Source organism: Montipora capricornis, chromosome 3 (genome assembly GCF_036669925.1).
Source record: "Montipora capricornis isolate CH-2021 chromosome 3, ASM3666992v2, whole genome shotgun sequence".
Classification (NCBI taxonomy): domain Eukaryota; kingdom Metazoa; phylum Cnidaria; class Anthozoa; order Scleractinia; family Acroporidae; genus Montipora; species Montipora capricornis.
Window position 1 is genome coordinate 72,023,607 of NC_090885.1, and position 20,000 is coordinate 72,043,606.

The window sequence follows — 20,000 nt, forward strand, 5'->3', positions numbered from 1 at the left end:
AATTTGCGCAACCTCCATACAACGAGCCAAATCGAAAACAGTAAAACCAAGTTAGTCTTTGTTAGTTTTTTCCCCGTGTAATCAGATTGAAAAAAAGGGTTAACTACCCGAAATATCGTATGCAATAGACCAATTTCGATATCTTAAAATTCAGTCCTAAACAAAAGGTATCATCTCGAGGCTCTGGGGAATAAACTCATACAAATCCTTATATTTATTCCCCAGAGCCTCGAGATGATACCTTTTGCTTAGGACTGTATTTTAATATATCGAAATTGGTATTCTTAACTCTATTGATGACGTTGTCTGTAGAGTACATATACTGAAAATGATAATCATATTAACATGACCAGTGAAAGATTATGTCCCTCAACTGCAGGTCACGATAATATTGAGAACAAAAGATTGGCTATCAATCATTGCAGGTTCCCTTCAATCAGTGTTTAACGGAATACTTCAATTCCGGAACTCTGCAAGCCACCCTTATGCAACAGAAATTGCACCAAATAATTAATTGGATCCTAATCCCAAATTCATTATGGCTTATCTAATTTAAAGGCTTAATTAAGGGTGTGTTGCCTTAATTTTGCGTTTCCTTGAAAATTCTCAGTGTTCGCAATGACCTTATAACTAAGAAAAAGTAATACCTGGCAGTATTTACCTCAAAATTCCCCATTGCTTAGTTAAATCACTTTTAATATACAAAGTTTGTTCCTGTGACAGCGCTTTCCGAAACCTTCGATGCTTCGACAAGTAATTTTAGCCGGCTCTTGTAACGGAATACTCGCATCAAATAGGTAGGAAACAAAGATATTCCGAAACGAGATTTTGCTCCCTGAACTTCCGAGACACTCTGTAAGGTTCTAAAATCCTATAAAACTGGCCGCTTGGAAAGTTTGTTCATCATTTGCATGTGCCAAGGATCTAAAATGATACTTCATTCAAAACGAGAAAATAAACATTTCTTCTAGAAGTCAGAGCGTTCATCAAATTTGTGAACAAAAATCTATTGCAGCACCAGGAAGATCATGTTTTTATCTTGCTAAGTTTTCAGTTTTCAGACAAGAAAACAGACTAAAAAAAATTATAACAGAACAGACTTTGTGTCCGCGCTACCATTTCTAGAAAAAATAATTGAATTGCCTATTCTGAAGAGTTATATTGCAAACAGCGTGAGCCAGTTTATATTTCTTGACAGTTCTACTTTCATGGTGGTTCTACCGTCCTTAGGTCAAAACAGGGATAAGCACTTAAGCCGGTCGAACCCTTCCTGACAACTCAACAAGAAGGGGGCGTTCAAATGAATCAAAATGAGTTGTTTGAAATTTTTAATCCATTCCCATCCACTCAAACAGCCTCAAACAGAACATACAGTGCACCGATTTACTTTTTGCTAAGGACGGTGCCTACTAATTCAAAGGTATTTTTGCGCCGTTTCCTGAATATGCGGGAAAAGCAGATCTTAAAAAGTATTATTGACATCCAAAACGAAAATTGGGGGTAACCACGCATTTTTCGAAGATAATTAAGCAACAATATTTGTAAAAAGCTTTAAAATACAAAACAATGTATGGCGTTCTTTGCAAAATGAAGCTAAATTATCTTTGAAAAATGCATGGTTACCCCCAAATTTCTCTTTGGATGCCAAGAGCACTTGCTAAGTTCTGCTTTCTCCGCATGGTTTTGAACCGCGCAAAAATATCCCTGTATTAGTGAGCGCCGCCGATAGGAAATCCGAGTATCTCGAGATGCGCAGAACCTATGCGCAGTAACAACAGTAGACACTGTATAACGTCCAAATAGCGCTTGTAAAGATTATGATTAAAGTACAATCGGTCATAGTTGCATTGAGATAAAAACGCTGAAGTCGAACACGTGGAAACACCTTTTGAGCAAATCCGACAAGTCACAGAAAAAAAAAGCAAGTTGTGATAGAAAACCATGTCATTTTTATCTCTGAAAATAGGAAAATGTACTGAGCCGACATCTCTTTAAGATGTCGACCGAAAGTGATAATTGATTTTACCTTAACCCTTAACTCTGTGGAGCTGGTCCCGAAGGTGTATCCAGGAGAGTTAATAAAAGTGCCTCTGAGAAAATGTCGAATGTACTTTACGGGAGTGATGGAGCCTTCTACCAATCGTTCCCGCGGTTCGTTTCCCGGACCAAGTCCTATATATGTATTGAGTCAGTAGTTTTTTTGTTTTCCAAGATGCATGTATTTCTCCGGGTGCTCCGATCTTCCTTGTCTGAAGTCCTAGTCCTAGTCGCCCAAACCCGCCAAAGGGGCGACGCAGGCAGACTACGATCTTCCCTCAGAATGAAAAACTAACATTTGATTGAATTAGAATTTTCCCAATTGATAGAGCAATTGCGATGGGATTGTAAAGCTTAAGACTTTGATAAAACGATTATCTTCATTACTTATTAAACAGTTGCCCTTTCACTCTCTCCTCCGTTCCTGGTGGCCACATATTATTAACATGTCATTCAGAAAGTATGGACTCCGGGGGATAATAAATAACTCAGCAGCTTACTGTGACTATTTTTCACAGCCTGCCGGAAAATTATTAGTCTACAAAAAAATTCTTGTCAATCTTCTTCTGATAGCTTGTGCTTTTAATCAGAAACGAGGGCTAGTTGCGAGATAGTTGTCTTTTATTTGGGTTTACTGGGTCATTGCCACGCAAATGAGGCCGACGCCGTAGAGAGCCTACTGAGCTAATTGTATATCTGTTTAAAGGTGCATGGTAAATGCCGGAGTACGAAATAAGATTTCGAACGAGTCCATGAGAAAAATGCGAATTACGGTGATGGATTCAAAAAGATAATTATAGGCACAACTGACTCAATGAAAAATCTTTACATTGATTATTGTACGATTTATTTCTGCCTTCCCGTGTGGCTATTTTCCTAATTTAACAAGATTTTAATCTTGCCTCTCAGGTTGCCACTCGTTTTATAAGGGGACTTTAAAAAGTTCAAAGCAGCTTACAAGGCGACGTCACGGTATGTTAACCGGCTACTGTTCAATGTCCACTTAACTTAATCACGAGCTTTGAACTTGAAAAAATGGTAACGTAAGATTCCTTTAACCATAAAATTATTGTTGTATCACAAACAAGATGATTCCAAGCGAAAAAGACGTTTATCCAGGCGAGTCAGTTTAAACTTGAAAAACGTCGGGCCCACTTTCGATCTGGATTTCTTTTGCCTTTATTGTAATTTAATGTGCCGGCATTCTTCCGCAGTTATTAGCGGTTATTACGGAGTACATATGGAGTCAAATAGGCCCTTGAAAGGACACAGGGCCCTGAAGGACAGGAAGGTTAAGCTTAGTCATTAAGAATTGGAACGAACAATCATCTCGAGTCCATTCTTTGCGGCCATGTTTGAGCCCTGGCTTCCTATGCAGTGTTTACGACATTAACACGATGTGAACCGGATGAATGATTCCCGCGGAATGATTAAGGAAACTTTAAAATTGCGCACGAGCCGGAATTTAAAATGTAAACCGAACGTTTCGAGGGTACTCCCTCTCCATCAAAAAAATTATCGGACGCAATTTTAAACTTTCCTTAACCATCGATCCGCATTATTGAAATAGCGTATTCCAAGATTCCATTTCAGTTCTCCAGCTGCCGGGAGCAGAATAAGACGAATGTCATTTGTTCACACAATAACATGCATTTCAAGAGAAGCCATATTACACCGGATACTGACTGACCCGACTCCGTGCCTACGCTGTATTTCTTCTCACTTCGGAATGGTCGCAAAAGACAGCACTTTTTTTGCATTGTTTATTTAGAAACTTGAGTATTTAAAATTTAATAATATGCCACTGGGGGTTTGAGAGACGCAAAAATAGGTACAGTAACACAAAAGCTTTTAAAAGATTGGTTTCTACTCAATTAAAACGGTAAAGGGTGTTCTTAACGTAACCCACTCCTCCCTCAGGGCTTTACAGTGTTGTCTAGGGGACTTTGACCAGACTACTTGTAAAAAAAACATTGAATTACGGAATTCTACAAGTAAAAGATGCAACTCGGTAATATGAGCATGTAAAAAATAGATATTTTTAGCCTTCAGTACGTAAAAAATAAAAACTTTTCATTGGTTAAATCTCAAAAGAAAAAGGTGGTTCCTTTTTTACCGTCAGCTATCGTTTTCATTTGTGATAAATGGTTTCCCTAAAGAATCAACACTATTTGAACCCGCGGTCTCGGAGTTTCTAGACACTTGAAACTAGTTACAGACAATGCAACTGAAGGCTGTTTCTTCTTGACTGAAATTCGATTTCTTCCGTGCAAGCTATTCTTCGTCGAAACCACACAACGATATACCCTATGCAAAGTTCTCACGCATTTTTTTAGTTTACCTTTCTGTTGACATCTGACATGCAGCTGTCAGGTTTTCAAAAAACACATCTTTTAGTAAACTTTAGCTAGAGTTAACTAAGACAAGTTCTAACTAAGGGCCCTCTTCGATCAGTTACGTTTTAATTTAGGCCAGACGACCTCTTTCATTTTCGATACCAAAAGCACGGATAACTTGAATTGACTGGTGCTTCACGGCCAACACCTTATTAGCCACTGGATCTTTGCTTCCATTTTGCGGCCACCATTTAACTGCGCATAATTATAACTGACTCACACAGATATCCTTATTTTTATTAATTCGAAAAACAAGGCGTTGGTTTATACACTGCGATTTTCTTTCATATCCTCATTTTCGCAATATATGATTTTGTGTATGTTCGCCATCATATTAAGCCAAGTACAGTATAATGGGGAATGCATTAGGGCATCAGACAGTTCTATGCCTTCACTTGCGTCCACATTAGTACGGATACCAGTTCTTCTGTGTCTCTTGTACTTAGTTATCTTTTACAAAACCAAACACGCGTTTAAGTTTTTACCGGAATACCCTTTCGAAGAGCACAAAAAATCTTTTTCTAAAAGGAATTAACGCAATCTATCAAAAAGATAGCAGGTCAGGCTAAAAAGGTGCGTTGATTTATTTCCGGTGTCTTCTTTACCATTAACCTAACCCAGGGACAAGTGGTTTACCTAAAAAAAAGGTTCCGCCGGAAGCCTCGCCTCAATCGATTACGCGATGAATGACAAATTCCTTCCCGTACAAAGATGTCAGGGGAATTGCCGTGGTCACACTGCAGACTTTTTACCTAGGTAAACTCAATTTGTTGACACTTTACCTAGGGAAACTGATTTTTTTCAGTATGACCGATTTTTCTCCAAGCAAATTTTTTATCGTCTGGAGCTTGGATATGTCATGAGAACAATAGAGTTTCCCTTGATAGCTACACCAAAGCATAGTTAATAAAGGGGAATGGTTATGAAACCCGACAAATTTCTTTGTTGTAGGTTTTTGTTATCTCTCTTTTGCCGGGCCTTGACCGTGCAAAAAACACAATAGTTTGTTACTCCGTACTGAGGAACTAACCAATAGAAACGAGTTGGTTTCGTAATTCATTCATAGTGTATTAAAGCAAAACAAAAGACTGTGCACGGTCGTGGACTTTCCAACCTAAATCTTGGCATCTTTGTTTGCTCCTTTGATGTTTGCCGAGCTTCCAAACCAGTCCCCTCTAATAAACTATACCTAAAGCGATAGCTGGGGAAAATTCATTTCCCCAGGTAAGACCAGTTAACCAATAAAATGTCGTCAGCGAAAATTCTGTGAGGTCATCTTGTAAACCTTTTTGCCGCCAGTTAAAACTGTTTTATTTCTGCAAAGCGCGAAGACGATGGCACAGTTCAGAGCAAGATTGTAAGTCTTTGTTTTTGTTTAGAATTTGAAATTTCACTCCGGTCTTAGGTGGATTTGGAGTCTTTTTTTAACCGAGCAACCTATGGTAGTGTGACCTTTTTTCACCTACAGTAGGTAAAATGAAACCCGAGATGAATTTGCCTCGGACAAATCGGTAGTCTACAGTGTGACCACGGCTAATGTCTGTAGTTTTATAAATAGTGACACAAACGTACGATGTGTACTTGAAAGGTTTGCCGGCTACCCAAGTAGGTGCTAAAATGTACATTGAGGTTTCGCAGGGTTGTCGGTTGTGGCCACTTCGTGTCGAGGGAAGACAGAATTGTCCTCATGGAAACCGCGTGAAGCCTCTTGCAGTCACATCGCATGTATCACACTCAATGATCTTATCATTAGAAAAACACTCCAAGTTTAAATTAATAACAATGCAATGAAAGGAATGGAATCAATGCATCAATCGCTGGGATAGCACGCAGGGGCGGGACGCAATGTCTCACCTCGCGCGGTTTATTGGGCCGTAGACATCACAACACCTCAGTTTGGATCTACCCTTGAAACGAAGTACAGCTCTACTGAAAGAGTGTTGAGCTGGTAATTCGGTCATCTACAAGCGATCGCAAGCAAAACCCATCAAAATGAAGAGCATATTTGTCTTCGTTGCCATTTTGCTGTTGATATCAGGTGAGCAAGTCGTGTTAACTCAGTTTCCCAAACTGCGACATTGAGAGTCCTTCGTCATCGAACTGTTTTTGCACCACCTCCTCGACAAATTTCTTAAGAAGTGATTGTTGGGTAGATTTAGCAGAGCTATCTTGGTATCAAGTTTGTAAACAACTTTGATAGCATAACATCAGCGCAGAAACGAATCCTTGGCCTTTGAGACATTTTTGGTGTAGGTCGCCCTTATTTGATTAATAGAAGGAGGGAATCTATGACACATGTTTCAATAGTTGGAGGTACGTCAAAAAGTTTGTAAGCAGAGTTGACTTTAGAGCGCAAGGCAAAAGTTGTACAGTTAAACAAAAATAAAAACTTTCCTTTCAAGTGGCCTTGCATTACTTCAACGTTCGGAAATTGCAGATTTGACTTCAGGAAATGATCACTGATAGCATCTGGAAAGGTAACTCAAGATATTTGGGCGTAGCGTAATCTTACTCCAGCTTTTAGATTAATGACGATTTGTCAACTGTCTTCGATAAACCAGACCCAACAAATTCAAACTTCCGTAGTTAATTTCATCGATCGTCTTTGTGGATCTTGATTCGCAATAAAAACGTGAAGTCTCTAATCAGTAAAAGTCGTCCTTTCTCAGAAGGAAATTAACAACAGCTTTTATGCAATGAAGTTACTTGAGAATAACAAGAGCAGAATTCTCTTTTAAGAAAAATAATACGATCGCGTTGACATATTGAGTTAAAAGTTAAACTAATTTTCGTAAGTTTCTCTGCTTTAAAACGTGCCAAAGCAATTTAGAAACGTGATTCATTAGCTTGGAGACAAACATCTATGTTTAAAGTGATTTTTTTTGTGTGAGGCGAAGTCATCAGTAAAAGTAATCACTATCATTGAAATAATTAATCATTTCCAAAACTACTTCAAAACACTGACGTTTCTAGAAGGAATATTGAGTTCAGAACAATTTTTTTTTGTCCTCCGTTATAAACGTACCTCGAGCAAATTGTCAAAGTACGTGTGTAGGATACTAAAGAACAGTAAATTCTGGGACAAACGTGTTTCCTTTTCATGTATCTTCTCTTATCACAAATATCAGTGCAAAAATACTTTTCCAGATCTGTGACAGGGATTTTGAAGTCTGTTGCTTTAATTGAGCGCTTGCACGTTTTTTTTTATGTTTCCCCTTTACACTCAGGCAAAGGGGAGGGAAGTTTACATGATATCGTGGGAATAAATAATTCAAACACGTTTCTTTCTTATGTCACCCGAAAAAAAGTAAATCATCTGGCCAAAACCTGTAGTATCAGTGCGATCGGGTTTTTTCGAAGAATGCCAAACTTTGTTCGATTACTCCAGCTGTCGTGTCTGCGACGTATCAGGGAAATGTTTTCATATTCTTTGTTTTATTCTTTTATGAATGTGCATAATGAGGGTCTTGAGGTCAATTAAAAAAAAGAAGAGCAAAAGAAGGTTTAAAGTAAAGGTGGTGTTGAATTATCCCCATTTTCTTCACGGGGAGAAAAGAAACAAGTTGCTGGCATTTCATTTTGTCGTCGTGAGAAAGGTTGCGGGAAAACGCTTGTGCCTCAAGGCGAATGTAAACGCACCTATGATCCGAATAAAAGGAGAAAGAAAAAAAGGAAATTGTTGTATTGGCGGAGAACAGAATTGGAAAATACTCAAATACTGTACACTCTTTTTATTTGAAAGTCTAATTAATTCTGAGGCTGAGGTACCCTGGGTGCTATAGGGTTTTTTTTGAAGGTCGAGAGAACGCTCAGCGATTCCAAATCAACGGCCAAGGACGAAAAAAAAAAAGCCTCGACCGTTGATTTAGAATCGCTGAGCGTTCTCTCCGACCTTGTAAAAGAAAAATTTCTCTGGCACCCAGGGTAAGGCTGAGGCTGAACGTTCATAACATGTTCTTAAAGCGGTCAGTGTAAAACGCAGACTGCAGACCAACTGTTGAAAAAGCCCTAAACCCTTAGAAATGCTAACCTTGTGCTTAATTAGGCCTAAAACAATATTTAGGCTTAACTGTTAGCATTTCGAATGGGTTTGGGCTTTTTCAACAGTTAAATTATAACCTCAGACTGCATTTTACCCCCGGTCTGCAGTTTGCGTTTTACACTGACCGGTTCTTGAAGTTGTGTACTGAGTATGTTAAGGACGGTGCCTACTATTGTTTTGCGCATACGTTCTGCGCTTCTCGAGATACTCGGATTTCCTATTGCTGGTGCTTATTAATACAGGGATATTTTAGCGCGGTTCAAACCAATGCGGAGAAAGCAGAACTTAGCAAGTGATCTTGGTATCCAAAAACAAAATTAGGGGTAACCACGCATTTTTCAGAGATAATTGAGTTTCAATTTGGAAAAGAACTCCCTACGTTGCTTTGTATTTTAAGGCTTTTTACAAATATTGTTGATTAATTATCTTCGAAAAATGCGTGGTTACCCCCAATTTTGTTTTTGGATTTCAATAGCACTTGTTAAAAATCTGCTTTTTCCGCATATTCAGTAAAACATGCAAAAGTACCTTTGAATTAGTAGGCACCGTCCTTAAACTGAGTTGATCTTCATTGTACCATTCAACTAAGAAAACCATATTTTTAACGTTAACAACGTTCATTCACATTATTTACTCCATTTCATAAGAATTACGGGAGTATCAAAACTCGTCATTTGCCCTTTAAATTACATTACATTATTCAGTAAGATAAAAAGAGTATAATTACAATAAACAGAGGAAACAAGAAGCACATCTGTTAAATAATTTCTTGTTTGGCATTCTACATATAGATACAGGAATATCATACCAATAATAACATCAAATAATTGTTGGGCAAAATTTCCTTATATTTGTTCTAACTGAAAGGACTGCTTAGATACAAGGTATGATAACGCAATGTTGTAGCATTCATATGGAAATATTTGGAACAAAACGTTTTATTCCCAAAGGATCTGAATTGGGTTCAACATTTAGTTAGCCGAATTGGTTTATTATATCATAAAATAGTTTTGCAAGTTTTTAACTTCACGATGTCAGGAAATTTAATAAGGCCAAGGTTTACATAACGAGGAGTAACATGTTCAGGAAGCGGTACGTCGTTGACGAATCCGATAACTTTGTTTTGTAATTTTACCACATAAGATATGGAACTCATCATTACCCCACAGAATGCCGGCAAACATAGGTTAGATAAGGTTTTGAGTTAATAGTCCTGTTAGACTACAGTTACTTTCATCATTTATACTACTCACAAATAAAAAAAAAACCACAATAAAGACGTTCTTAGCTCACCTCTCAGTCTGGATATGTTCTTAGTATGTTCTTAAAGAAAAAAAAAAGGGAGCGTAAAAAATTTTGTTCAGTGGAACTTCTGAAAACTGACATTTGTTTGACAACTCGTATCTTTCTTTCAGTGTTATCAGCAGAAGCCAAGAAAGAGAAACCAAAATCTCCGAAGAGAAGAAACTGCAGCAGACCGTGTAACAAGAAACTAAATCCAGTGTGTGGAAGCGACGGCAAGACTTACGACAATCGATGCTTGTTCAACATCGCAAAATGCCAAGCTAACAAGTCTGCGGTTGTTTTGAGAATAGAAACTCAAGGACCCTGTGAAAATACTACAACAAAAGGCAGCAAGGAAAAACAGCCAAAGAAGTGCACAGCATCGTTGGCTGAATGTATCAACGACGGCAACTCTACGAAAAGAGCTGTCTGTGGAAGCGACAATACCACTTACAATTCGTTTTGCTATTTTCGGGTGGCGCGATGTCACGCAAAACAAAATGGACGAAATTTGACCATGCTTCATAGAGGAGAATGCGGAGAACCTAAAACCGAGCGAAAATCAGGGAGTTGTCCATTAGAAATCCAGTGTGATAACCAAAATGAACCGATCTGTGGCAGCAATGGAAAGACTTACAAAAATACTTGTCTTTTTATCGTTGCTAAATGCGAAGCACGGAAAAGAAACAAAAGGTTGACTCTAAAAAAGAAAGGTAAGAAAACGTAAATTTAAATTACTTAAGAAAAACTGTTATTTCATTTGTCATCTTGAGTGGGAGACCAACTTAGTCGTCCCCATTTCTGAAAGAAACGTGGTCTAGATAAGGGAAAATGACGAAAAACACAGTCAACTCTTTATCACTTTATCACCTATGAATTATTCGTACGTGTCCCACACTGGGGTCAGGATTTAAAAGGTTATAGCTGTTTGAGCAAAACTAGTTCTTGAATATTATTTGTTTCACTGGGTTCTAGAGACTCCGAAACCTCTGTCGGAGATGTCTGCTGTATCCAGCGTGAGTGGTTATTATGCTTTCTTCGTTTATCCCTTGATGTAAAGGGCAACTTGAATCCTAAATATTACTTTACACTTTAAAAGGCGATCAGCTTCCAGAACTATTTACACTTAGCGGGAGAGATATTTATCTTGGGTACAAAAAAAATGCACCCCGGCCGCTCAGAAAAGTTGTGAAATTCGATGAAATCACCGCCTCTGTAGTACTTCGATAAACCCGTGACACCATGCATTGAGCTCTGAACAAAGGAGTGAAGTTGTATTATATGTGCAAAAAGGTTGTTGATTTTTCTCAAGATATATAGAATAAATAGTTACCTATATTTCCGTTCTGCTGTTCAATCAAAAGATAACGAGATTCAACTCAATCATCCAGAAATGGTCGGGATCTGTTTCACATTGTCAACTTTTTTATTATTTGTCGAGCTAGAAGGGAAGCATGAATTGGAAATAATATCTGCTTTTTAAGTTTGGTTTCTCAAAGCTGTGAAAACACTCAAATAAGCTCCTGTTTTGAGTGGTGACGTAAGCAAAAGCTCAAAATAATACGCAAATTCAGTTCGCTTTTGCTTTGTCAAACAAGAGACTCTAACGCCAAAATGTTCATGCGTTTGCGTCTGAAAGACAATTGCTGGTGAAATGCCTTGTGTTTGCTTGCGTCGCGGGACAGTAAAAACTTGCCTTAATTTCTTCTGATTTGCCAGCATTCTTAGATGCGCATTCCCATGTAATGGCCTGTTAACCTTTCGCTATTAAAACGATAATTGGCAACACGTGTCTTCCATCAATGAACGAAGGTTTGTTTTAACGTTACGTCATCGCCGCCATGTTGGTGGACGATAACAAAAAATCTCTCAGTAGCTCCTTTGGTTCGTTCACGAGCAAATGTACATTGCAGCATTGTTATCCTGTCCAATGAAAGAGCTCGTGCTAAATCCAATTGACTTGACATGAAGGATTTGCAGTGACGTAGCTGGGGTAAGCCGGAGGAGGTTATCAATGGAATGCCATCCTCTGCATTATGTAACAAAACTAATAACAATCCGCGACTTCAAGCGCAGCCGCTTTGAACAACCCTTCCCTCCATCAAACACTATTCCAAACCAGAAACAGAATGAGGATTAGAGTAGATTGCAGCTTGAGAACGTTTTTCTCGATTGCTTGAGGTCAGAATTTGCAATTAATTTGGTTGCACGTCAAATGTTAAAAATAGCATAATCTCTGTCATCAACTTTTGCTATGGGCTTGGCGAGTGTCGCGTGTCTCAAGAAATAAGGTTTGGATAAAGTTAGCACAGCTTGACCTGAAGCAGTCTTGTATCAAAAGGGCCTGTACACTTGGAGGTGGGGGACCCCGGGTAGGTGAGGTACCCCGCCTTCCCGTAGCAAAAAAAAAAGCGAGCCTTCACATGTAATATTAAAAGCCCCGGGGGGCTGGGGTGAGGTTTCCAAATGTTCAAACTAAAGATAAATGCCCGAATGAACATCACCCCAGTCAGGTGGGGTACCCCATCTTAAGCATTCACATGGAGAAAACTCAACCCCACGTAAGCGGGTTACCTGGCCTGGCTGACCGGGCAACCTGCCTCGGTGAGGTACCCCACCTCTCATGTGAACACAATCAAGAATAAAAGACAAATTGTATAGGTTACCCCCCCCGATGCGAGGTACCTCACCCCACCTGGGGTCCCCCACCTCCTGTAGGAATGCCTGTAAAGCCGGTGACACATGGTTCAACGTTTGTTGATCAACAAATGTTGCAGCTCCTGAACAGTGTGTCATGCAGTGTTGAATGTTGAAATAGACCGTTCAACGTGTTGAACGTTGTTGAACGAAATAGAGTTGAGTTGTCGCTTGTGGAATGGCGCTAGCAAATCGTTTTCCAGTCTCTAGTTTACGTGATTTGGAAGCTTTAGTAACGCAGATTTATCACGATGCCTTAGACGAGCGTTTGGGGCGAGTAGTTCTTTAGTAAAAGATCTGTAATGAATTATTGTTAAATGTTGATATTGTAATAAAAGTGTGCAGTGACTTAGTTAAACATTCTTTCACGTGTACTGTGTAACCTGGAATGTTCTGCCCGCATCACCATCACGCAGATGTTGCAGATGAATCTCTTCTGTCTTTGCCAGGACAGAGGAGGCCAAAACTCAGTCAGGTATCTTAGAACTTTCTTCCTGTAAGAAGCCTGGAGAGGAATGTTTGTATAAAAATTCGATGACACAAGTGAGCAAAAGGAGCAATTTAAATTCGATGACAAGTTGCAAATATAGTTCTTTTTTTGGTAAAGAAGTCAAATGACTCAGTGTATGGCTTTGAACATTGGGGCAGCTGTGGACATTACTTAATTATGTCGCGGACATTAGCGTTACATTGCGTGATTTTGAAACCCGAACTGCCGAACCCCAAGACTTGAAATGTAAGCTATTGGAAATATAATCTCGGTGAACTTTAGACCTTTTTTTGTGCTGTATGAGAGGAGAGTTTTTTCAGAGACAACGTGTCAAGCTAGAATCGTAGGAAAATAAATAATTTTAAAATTACATCAAGCGCGTGATTATTTGTCGCGAGACCCGTTCACGACAAAAGTGGCGACCCTGCCAGGACACTGGAAAGCATGGAAGACCTTTACAAATGAATAGAGGCGAAACTACAACTTCTCACCTTTACGAATGGACAGACAAGCGACGCGGTGAAAAAGGAAAACTTCGCATCAGTAGAGATTGAAAACAACTTTAGCCAAGAAAGTGGACGAAGTTCATGACCTCAAGGTAAGAGTACAAGAATTGAGGTTCGAAGAGGGGGATGACGGAGAAGAAATCTTAAAATGGAGCACAGACCTTGAAGAAAAATTAAGCGTGTTTGAAAAGGCCATTGACAACCTCGGGTCAAAAATTAAGACGTTCAGGAGCGCGGCGCTCGAAAACGAAAAGAAAAGGGAGGAAGATGAAGCAGCTGTAATTAGCGAAAAGAACTTCCAAGAAGAGATGCGTTTTGAAAAGGAAAAATTAGAGCAGAAACTTAAATACGAGGCGAAAATCGAAGAAAACCGAAAATGCCAGATTAAAGAACAATCAATCAACGCGAAGCTGCCCAAATTACAAATTACAAGGTTCAATGGCACGCATACAGATTGGCTGAGGTTTTGGAACCAGTTCAAAGCAGAAATTGACTCGGCTGATGTGCCCCAAATCACCAAATTTTCTTATCTGAAGGAGCTGCTGGAGCCACGGGTTAGAACAACAGTTGACGGCATACCCTTTACTATAGAAGGCTACGAGAGGGCGAAAAGCATTTTGAACACTAATTATGGAAAGGTTAGCGAAATAGTTAACGCGTATGTAAACAACGTAATGTCTTTGCCCGCTATCCATGGAACGAACCCCAACAAAATCATGGAATTTTACCAGAAGTTGTCCCCAAATCTTCAAGCATTGGAGACTATGGGTAAATTAAAGGAAATCAATGGTTACGTTCGAATGACGCTCGACAAGTTGGAGGGTATAAAAGGTGACCTGGTGCGCACTGATGACAACTGGCAGGAATGGGATTTTCCGAAACTACTTGAAGCCTTGCGCAAGTGGACAGAAAGAAACCCTCCAAAATTGGAAGATAAATATCAGCAAGAAAAACCCACGCTGCCTAAGCCACCTCGATCAAGGACGTACCAGGCCAACCAACAAGACCCCAGAAGAAAGCCATGCGTTTACTGCGATAATTCATCTCACCAGTCCATCAACTGCGATAAAGTTACCACGACACAAGAACGAAGGAGAATGTTGAACGTAAAACAACTTTGTTTCAATTGTACTGGTGCAAATCATAAGGCCTCAGAATGTCGCAGCACTTCCACCTGCAGAATTTGCAAACGGCGTCATCATTCATCTATCTGTGAGAAAACATCTCAGCATCAAGAACATATGTTAGTGGCAACCGGAAGAGGCGCGGTTACCTATCCAGTCGTTGTAGTTAACGTGGGAGGGATACATTGTCGTGCCCTACTTGATACCGGTGCTGGGAGCTCATATGCTTCTGCCGCATTACTCGACCGACTAAGGAAACAACCAGTGCGAAAAGAGCTGAAACGAATCGAAATGATGATGCAGGCAACAACAAGAGAGATTGAAATCCATGAAGTCGTCGTTAAGAGCTTATCAGGTGCATTTCAGCTTCGGACCGAGGTAACCAAAGTAAATCGTGGTGTCCTGCTCAGCTTAGGCAACCCGGGATACAAGGACATGATTGGACGATACCATCATCTGAAAGGGGTAGAAATGGACGACATCGATACGAAAAGGGATTTACCAGTTCACCTTATCCTTGGTGCCAGCGAGTACGCTCAAGTCAAAACAGAGACCACACCCAGAATCGGCAAACCCGGAGAACCCATCGCAGAATGGACGCGCCTGGGGTGGACTATCTTGTCACCCGGAAGTGAACCAAATCTCACCAACATGTTCCTAACACAAACTTCCGCTGTTGACTACGAGAACCTCTGCAGACTTGACGTGCTCGGATTACAAGACCATTCGGTTGGCGATCAAGACCTTGTTTACGAAGAGTTCAAGGAGCAACTCCTAAGGGACCCAGAAGGATGGTACGAGACTGGCTTACTCTGGAAGGGCAACCATCCACCTCTTCCCAACAATAAGCCAGGAAGTATGAAACGCCTGGAGAACCTCGTAAAGAAGCTGGAGAAGCAACCAGGGATGTTGGAAAAGTACAATGAAATCATCCGAGATCAACTAGCCCAAGGAATAGTCGAGCGTGCCGAAGGCGAACCAGAAGGCAACGAATTCTATATCCCACACAAACCAGTGGTGCGAGAGACGGCGGAGAGCACAAAAATCCGCATCGTTTATGATGCTTCTGCGCGAGCATACCACCAGGCCCCATCCCTCAACGATTGCCTTGAGACTGGGCCACCATTGCAGAACAAGCTCTGGAGTGTGCTGACAAGGAACCGCTTCCAACCAGTGGCATTAGCTGGAGACCTAAGGCAAGCCTTCTTGCAAGTGCGAATAAGAGAGGAAGACCGAGACGCAATGCGGTTTCATTGGTTGAGAGATTTGGAGAGCAAGGAAGTCGAAACCCTGCGTTTCACACGGGCGCTGTTCGGGATGTCAACGTCGCCATTTCTGTTGGGCGGAGTAATCGAACAGCATCTTAACAACCTCCAACACAAGTATCCAGACACAGTAGAGGAAATAAGAAGAAGCCTTTACGTCGATGACCTAATCAGCGGCGATAAAACGATCGCGCGTGCACAGCATTTAAAGGAAATGTCCCAGACCATCTTCAGAGAGGCAAAATTCGAGCTACATAAATGGCACTCTAATGTCCCTATCCTAGAGCGGCCAGAATATCGAGAGGAAGGACCAGAAGAACAGCAGAGTTCTCAAGGATGCGAAGCCCAAACCTACGCCAAAGACCAGTTGGGTGTAAAAGGAGGAGAAACGAAATTGCTCGGTGTGCGCTGGAACAAGGCCACGGACAAAATCCAAATCAGCTTTCCGGAAGCTATCGAGAATGTCACCAAGAGAGAAGTTCTGGGGAAGTTAGCAAAGATATATGATCCCTTAGGGTTAGCGTCGCCCATCACTCTGGAGGGAAAGATGCTCTACCGACAAGCGTGTGAGCTGCGAATTCCATGGGACCAAGAACTACCAAGGAAACAGACGGCCAGCTGGAAGACGTGGGAGGGAAATCTTCCCGAAATAATTGAAGCACCAAGAAGCATCGTTCAGTACCAGGAAGAAATAACCAGCATTAACCTCCACGCTTTCGGCGACGCAAGCAGCCAAGGCTTATCAGCAGCAGTATACGCTGTGTCTCATCAACCCTCAGGTATATCACAGGGACTCGTAGCCGCCAAGTCCAGGCTTGCTAAGAAGGGATTAACCATACCGAGGCTTGAACTGGTAGCCGGCCATATGGCTACTAATCTGGTGCACAACGTGAAACAAGCCCTACAAGGATTTCCCGTAACAAGTGTCCATTGCTGGCTAGATAGCAGTGTTGCTCTCCACTGGATCAAGGGTGGTGGGGAGTACAAGCAATTCGTGAGTAATCGCGTCCGAAAAATCCAAGACAAGGAGTACATTCATTGGCGCCACGTGGGTTCAAAGGAAAACCCTGCCGATCTGGGCAGTCGAGGAGGAAAAGCAGGAGAATGTGCGGATCTGTGGTTTCAAGGACCGTCCTGGTTACCATACCCAGAGAATTGGCCGTCAGACATCGTCACTAGCCCAAGCAAAGAAACTCAAGCTGAGGCAAAAGTGATCAAGGAGGTTCTCGCCGTGGCAATAGCAGACGACAAAGAACTTGACCAGTTATTACAGAAGTGGGATCTTTGGAGGGCGGTTCGAATTTGTTCATGGATAACACGGTTTATCCAAAACTGCAAGTTGAAACATCAACAGAAGATCAGCGGTCCTCTCAACACTGCGGAGATAAACCGTCGGATAGAGTTCTGGGTGCGAGATAGTCAAGTCAGATGCCTGAATACAGCCAGTTTCAAAGAAGATCAGCTACGATTAAACCTTCAGAAGAACGAAGACGGTTTATATGAATGCAGGGGCCGCATTCAAGGAGATTATCCAATCTACTTACCCGAAAGTGCACTGTTCACCAAGAAGCTGGTCATGCACGTGCACACCCAAACCTTGCACGGGGGAGTCGGCATGACGATGGCGAAGGTTCGAGAGAAGTACTGGGTGCCACGGTTACGACGTTTGACAAAGCAAGTGATTAGGGGCTGTCACGGCTGCAAAAGATTTCAAGTGGCGGCACTCCCAAATCCACCGACAGGCAACTTGCCGAAGGAAAGAACAGCTGGATCAGTACCATTCAAGTTCATTGGAGTGGATTTTGCTGGACCAATTAAGTACCTCAGCAAGACCAAAAAGGAAATGAAGGCTTACATTGTTCTTTACGCCTGTAGTCTCACCCGAGCGGTCTACCTGGACCTGTTACCGAGCCAGAGCACTGACGAGTTCCTAAGCAGCTTAAAACGATTTATATCAAGAAGAGGGCGCCCCGAAAAGATAATTTCAGACAATGGGAAAACCTTTGTGGCAGCAGCGAAGTGGCTGAGGAACGTTATGAAGGATGAAAGGTTGAACGACTTCCTCGCCAGACAAGAAATAACTTGGCAATTCAACCTCAGCCGAGCCCCATGGTGGGGGGGACAATTTGAGAGATTGATCGGCGTAGTGAAGCAGAGTCTGTACAAGTCCATTGGTAATGGGAACCTCAGATGGCACGAACTTGAAGAGGTCATCTTAGATGTGGAGAGAATTATTAACGACAGGCCCCTCGATTATGTGGAGGACGACGTCCAAATGCCGATACTGACCCCCAGCGTTATGCTCTTCGGCCAACCAAATCAACTCCCAGAAGAAGACCCGAGTAACATAGAGGATGACAGCCTCAGAAAACGAGCCAAGTACCTGCGAAGGTGCAAGGAGGTGCTGTGGTTGAGATGGAAAAACGAGTACCTCAAGTCCCTCAGAGAGCGCCACAACCTTAACCAGAAAACCAAAGAAACAGCCTTGACTCCGGGAGACGTTGTACTTATCAAGGGTGAAGAAAGAAATCGAGGATTGTGGAGGATCGGTGTAGTGGACAAGTTAATCCCTGGTAGAGACGGGATAGTGAGAGCAGTGCGACTGAGGGCTGGAAAATCTTTCCTGGAACGACCAGTTCAACATCTCTATCCACTTGAGCTGTCCTGTGACAGAAACACCCAAGAGGGGACTGCTAGATTGAATGCTCGAGCTTCAGAGTTCCAACCTAGACGTGCTGCAGTCAGTGCCCGTCAGCGCATAGCTGCGATAGCAGAAGATGAACTAAATGAGAACTGAACTTTTCAATGTGATTTAGAGTTGTTAATGTTATCGTTTACCTTGTTCAATGATTTATATTTGACATCATAAGAGTCAAATAGGGGGAGAGTGTCGCGGACATCAGCGTTACATTGCGTGATTTTGAAACCCGAACTGCCGAACCCCAAGACTTGAAATGTAAGCTATTGGAAATATAATCTCGGTGAACTTTAGACCTTTTTTTGTGCTGTATGAGAGGAGAGTTTTTTCAGAGACAACGTGTCAAGCTAGAATCGTAGGAAAATAAATAATTTTAAAATTACATCAAGCGCGTGATTATTTGTCGCGAGACCCGTTCACGACAATTACCAATGAAGTGAGGAACTTACCAAATGAAACGATTTTTTGCTATAGCAAAGACATCGATTGTGATATTATGAAGTAGTGATCAATACCGCTGACATAATACGCGAACTCGTAAGAAACGTTTCGGTGACGTTCTTGTAAGTTTATTTGAGTTTTCGCTAAGACTGTTTAGTTGAGTTTGCTCGTTTTGAAGCTAAGGACTAACACATGGTGTCAGAAGTGGGATCTTCCTTTCTGACTATTCCGATAGCTAGCTCATAGTTACTCCACTTTTGTTTAAATCTTTTCCAATTTTGAGATACATTTCCACTTGAAAGCTGCAGATGATCCGGTGGGTTTAACAGACGCCCGGCCGCCATTTCACACCACGCGGTTTCGATTTATGCGAACAGCAACGAACCAAGGTTTTCATAATATAAATATTTCACAAATACGGTCGGCAAACAGCGTCATCCACTAACTTCTGACACCATGTGTTAGTCCATAGCTTCAAAACGAGTAAACTCAACTAAAAAGTCTTAGCGAAAATTCAAATAAACTTACAAGAACGTCACCGAAACGTTTCTTACGAGTTCGCGATATTATGTCAGCGGTATTGATCACTTTTCATAATATCACATCGATGACGTCACCTATTGATTTTAATGTGCCAACCAGAGCCTTATAAGATGCCGAAACAAAAGGTCTTTTGTTTGGTGGTTGGCAAATTTGAATGACGTCAATGTTTGTAAACAGATATCTTTGCTATAGTTTCCTTTCTAATCAGTCCAGTAGAATCCCCGATTGCCATTTTTGGTGGTCTGCCAGCCAAATATATTTTTTTTGCGTGTTTGTATTAATGAATCAGTTTTGTTTTTAAGTTTCATTTACGTTCTGTCGATATTCACTAAGTAACCACTACATGATCACAAACAGACTTAACCGCAATGACTGAGCAATCTATGTTTTGTGTTGGCAAAAAGAGACCCGGAAACTATCAAACGTATGCCACCAAGAAACCAAAGCTTCGAGACAGTCATCGTATTGCGTGAGCTT

General features: G+C 41.2%; 3 protein-coding genes across 4 annotated transcripts in view; 2 read left to right on the top strand and 1 right to left on the bottom strand.

Moving 5' to 3' along the window:
* LOC138043960 (exocyst complex component 4-like) overlaps nucleotides 1-2,322 on the bottom strand; it is a 41,440-nt gene extending 39,118 nt beyond the window's left edge. For both annotated transcript variants that reach the window (XM_068890495.1, XM_068890494.1), the window contains exon 1: nucleotides 2,027-2,322. The gene's annotated coding sequence lies outside the window, so the exon portion shown is untranslated. The remainder of the gene's footprint in view (nucleotides 1-2,026) is intronic.
* Nucleotides 2,323-6,290: 3,968 nt separating this feature from the next.
* Nucleotides 6,291-20,000, top strand: part of LOC138043963 (serine protease inhibitor dipetalogastin-like) — a 15,897-nt gene continuing 2,187 nt past the window's right edge. Inside the window, exons 1-2 of the mRNA XM_068890499.1 lie at nucleotides 6,291-6,471; nucleotides 9,891-10,472. Of these exons, the coding sequence (XP_068746600.1) occupies nucleotides 6,426-6,471; nucleotides 9,891-10,472 (628 nt within the window). The 5' untranslated portion in view covers nucleotides 6,291-6,425. The remainder of the gene's footprint in view (nucleotides 6,472-9,890; nucleotides 10,473-20,000) is intronic.
* LOC138043962 (uncharacterized) lies at nucleotides 13,497-18,923 on the top strand. Its single transcript, XM_068890498.1, has one exon. It carries the CDS (start codon nucleotides 13,761-13,763, stop codon nucleotides 18,636-18,638), a length of 4,878 nt encoding a protein of 1,625 aa, XP_068746599.1. The 5' UTR covers nucleotides 13,497-13,760; the 3' UTR covers nucleotides 18,639-18,923.

Bases quoted from the DNA above. Each gene is read 5' to 3' on its own strand.
- LOC138043962 (XM_068890498.1), top strand. From the start codon at position 13,761: ATGCGTTTTGAAAAGGAAAAATTAGAGCAGAAACTTAAATACGAGGCG.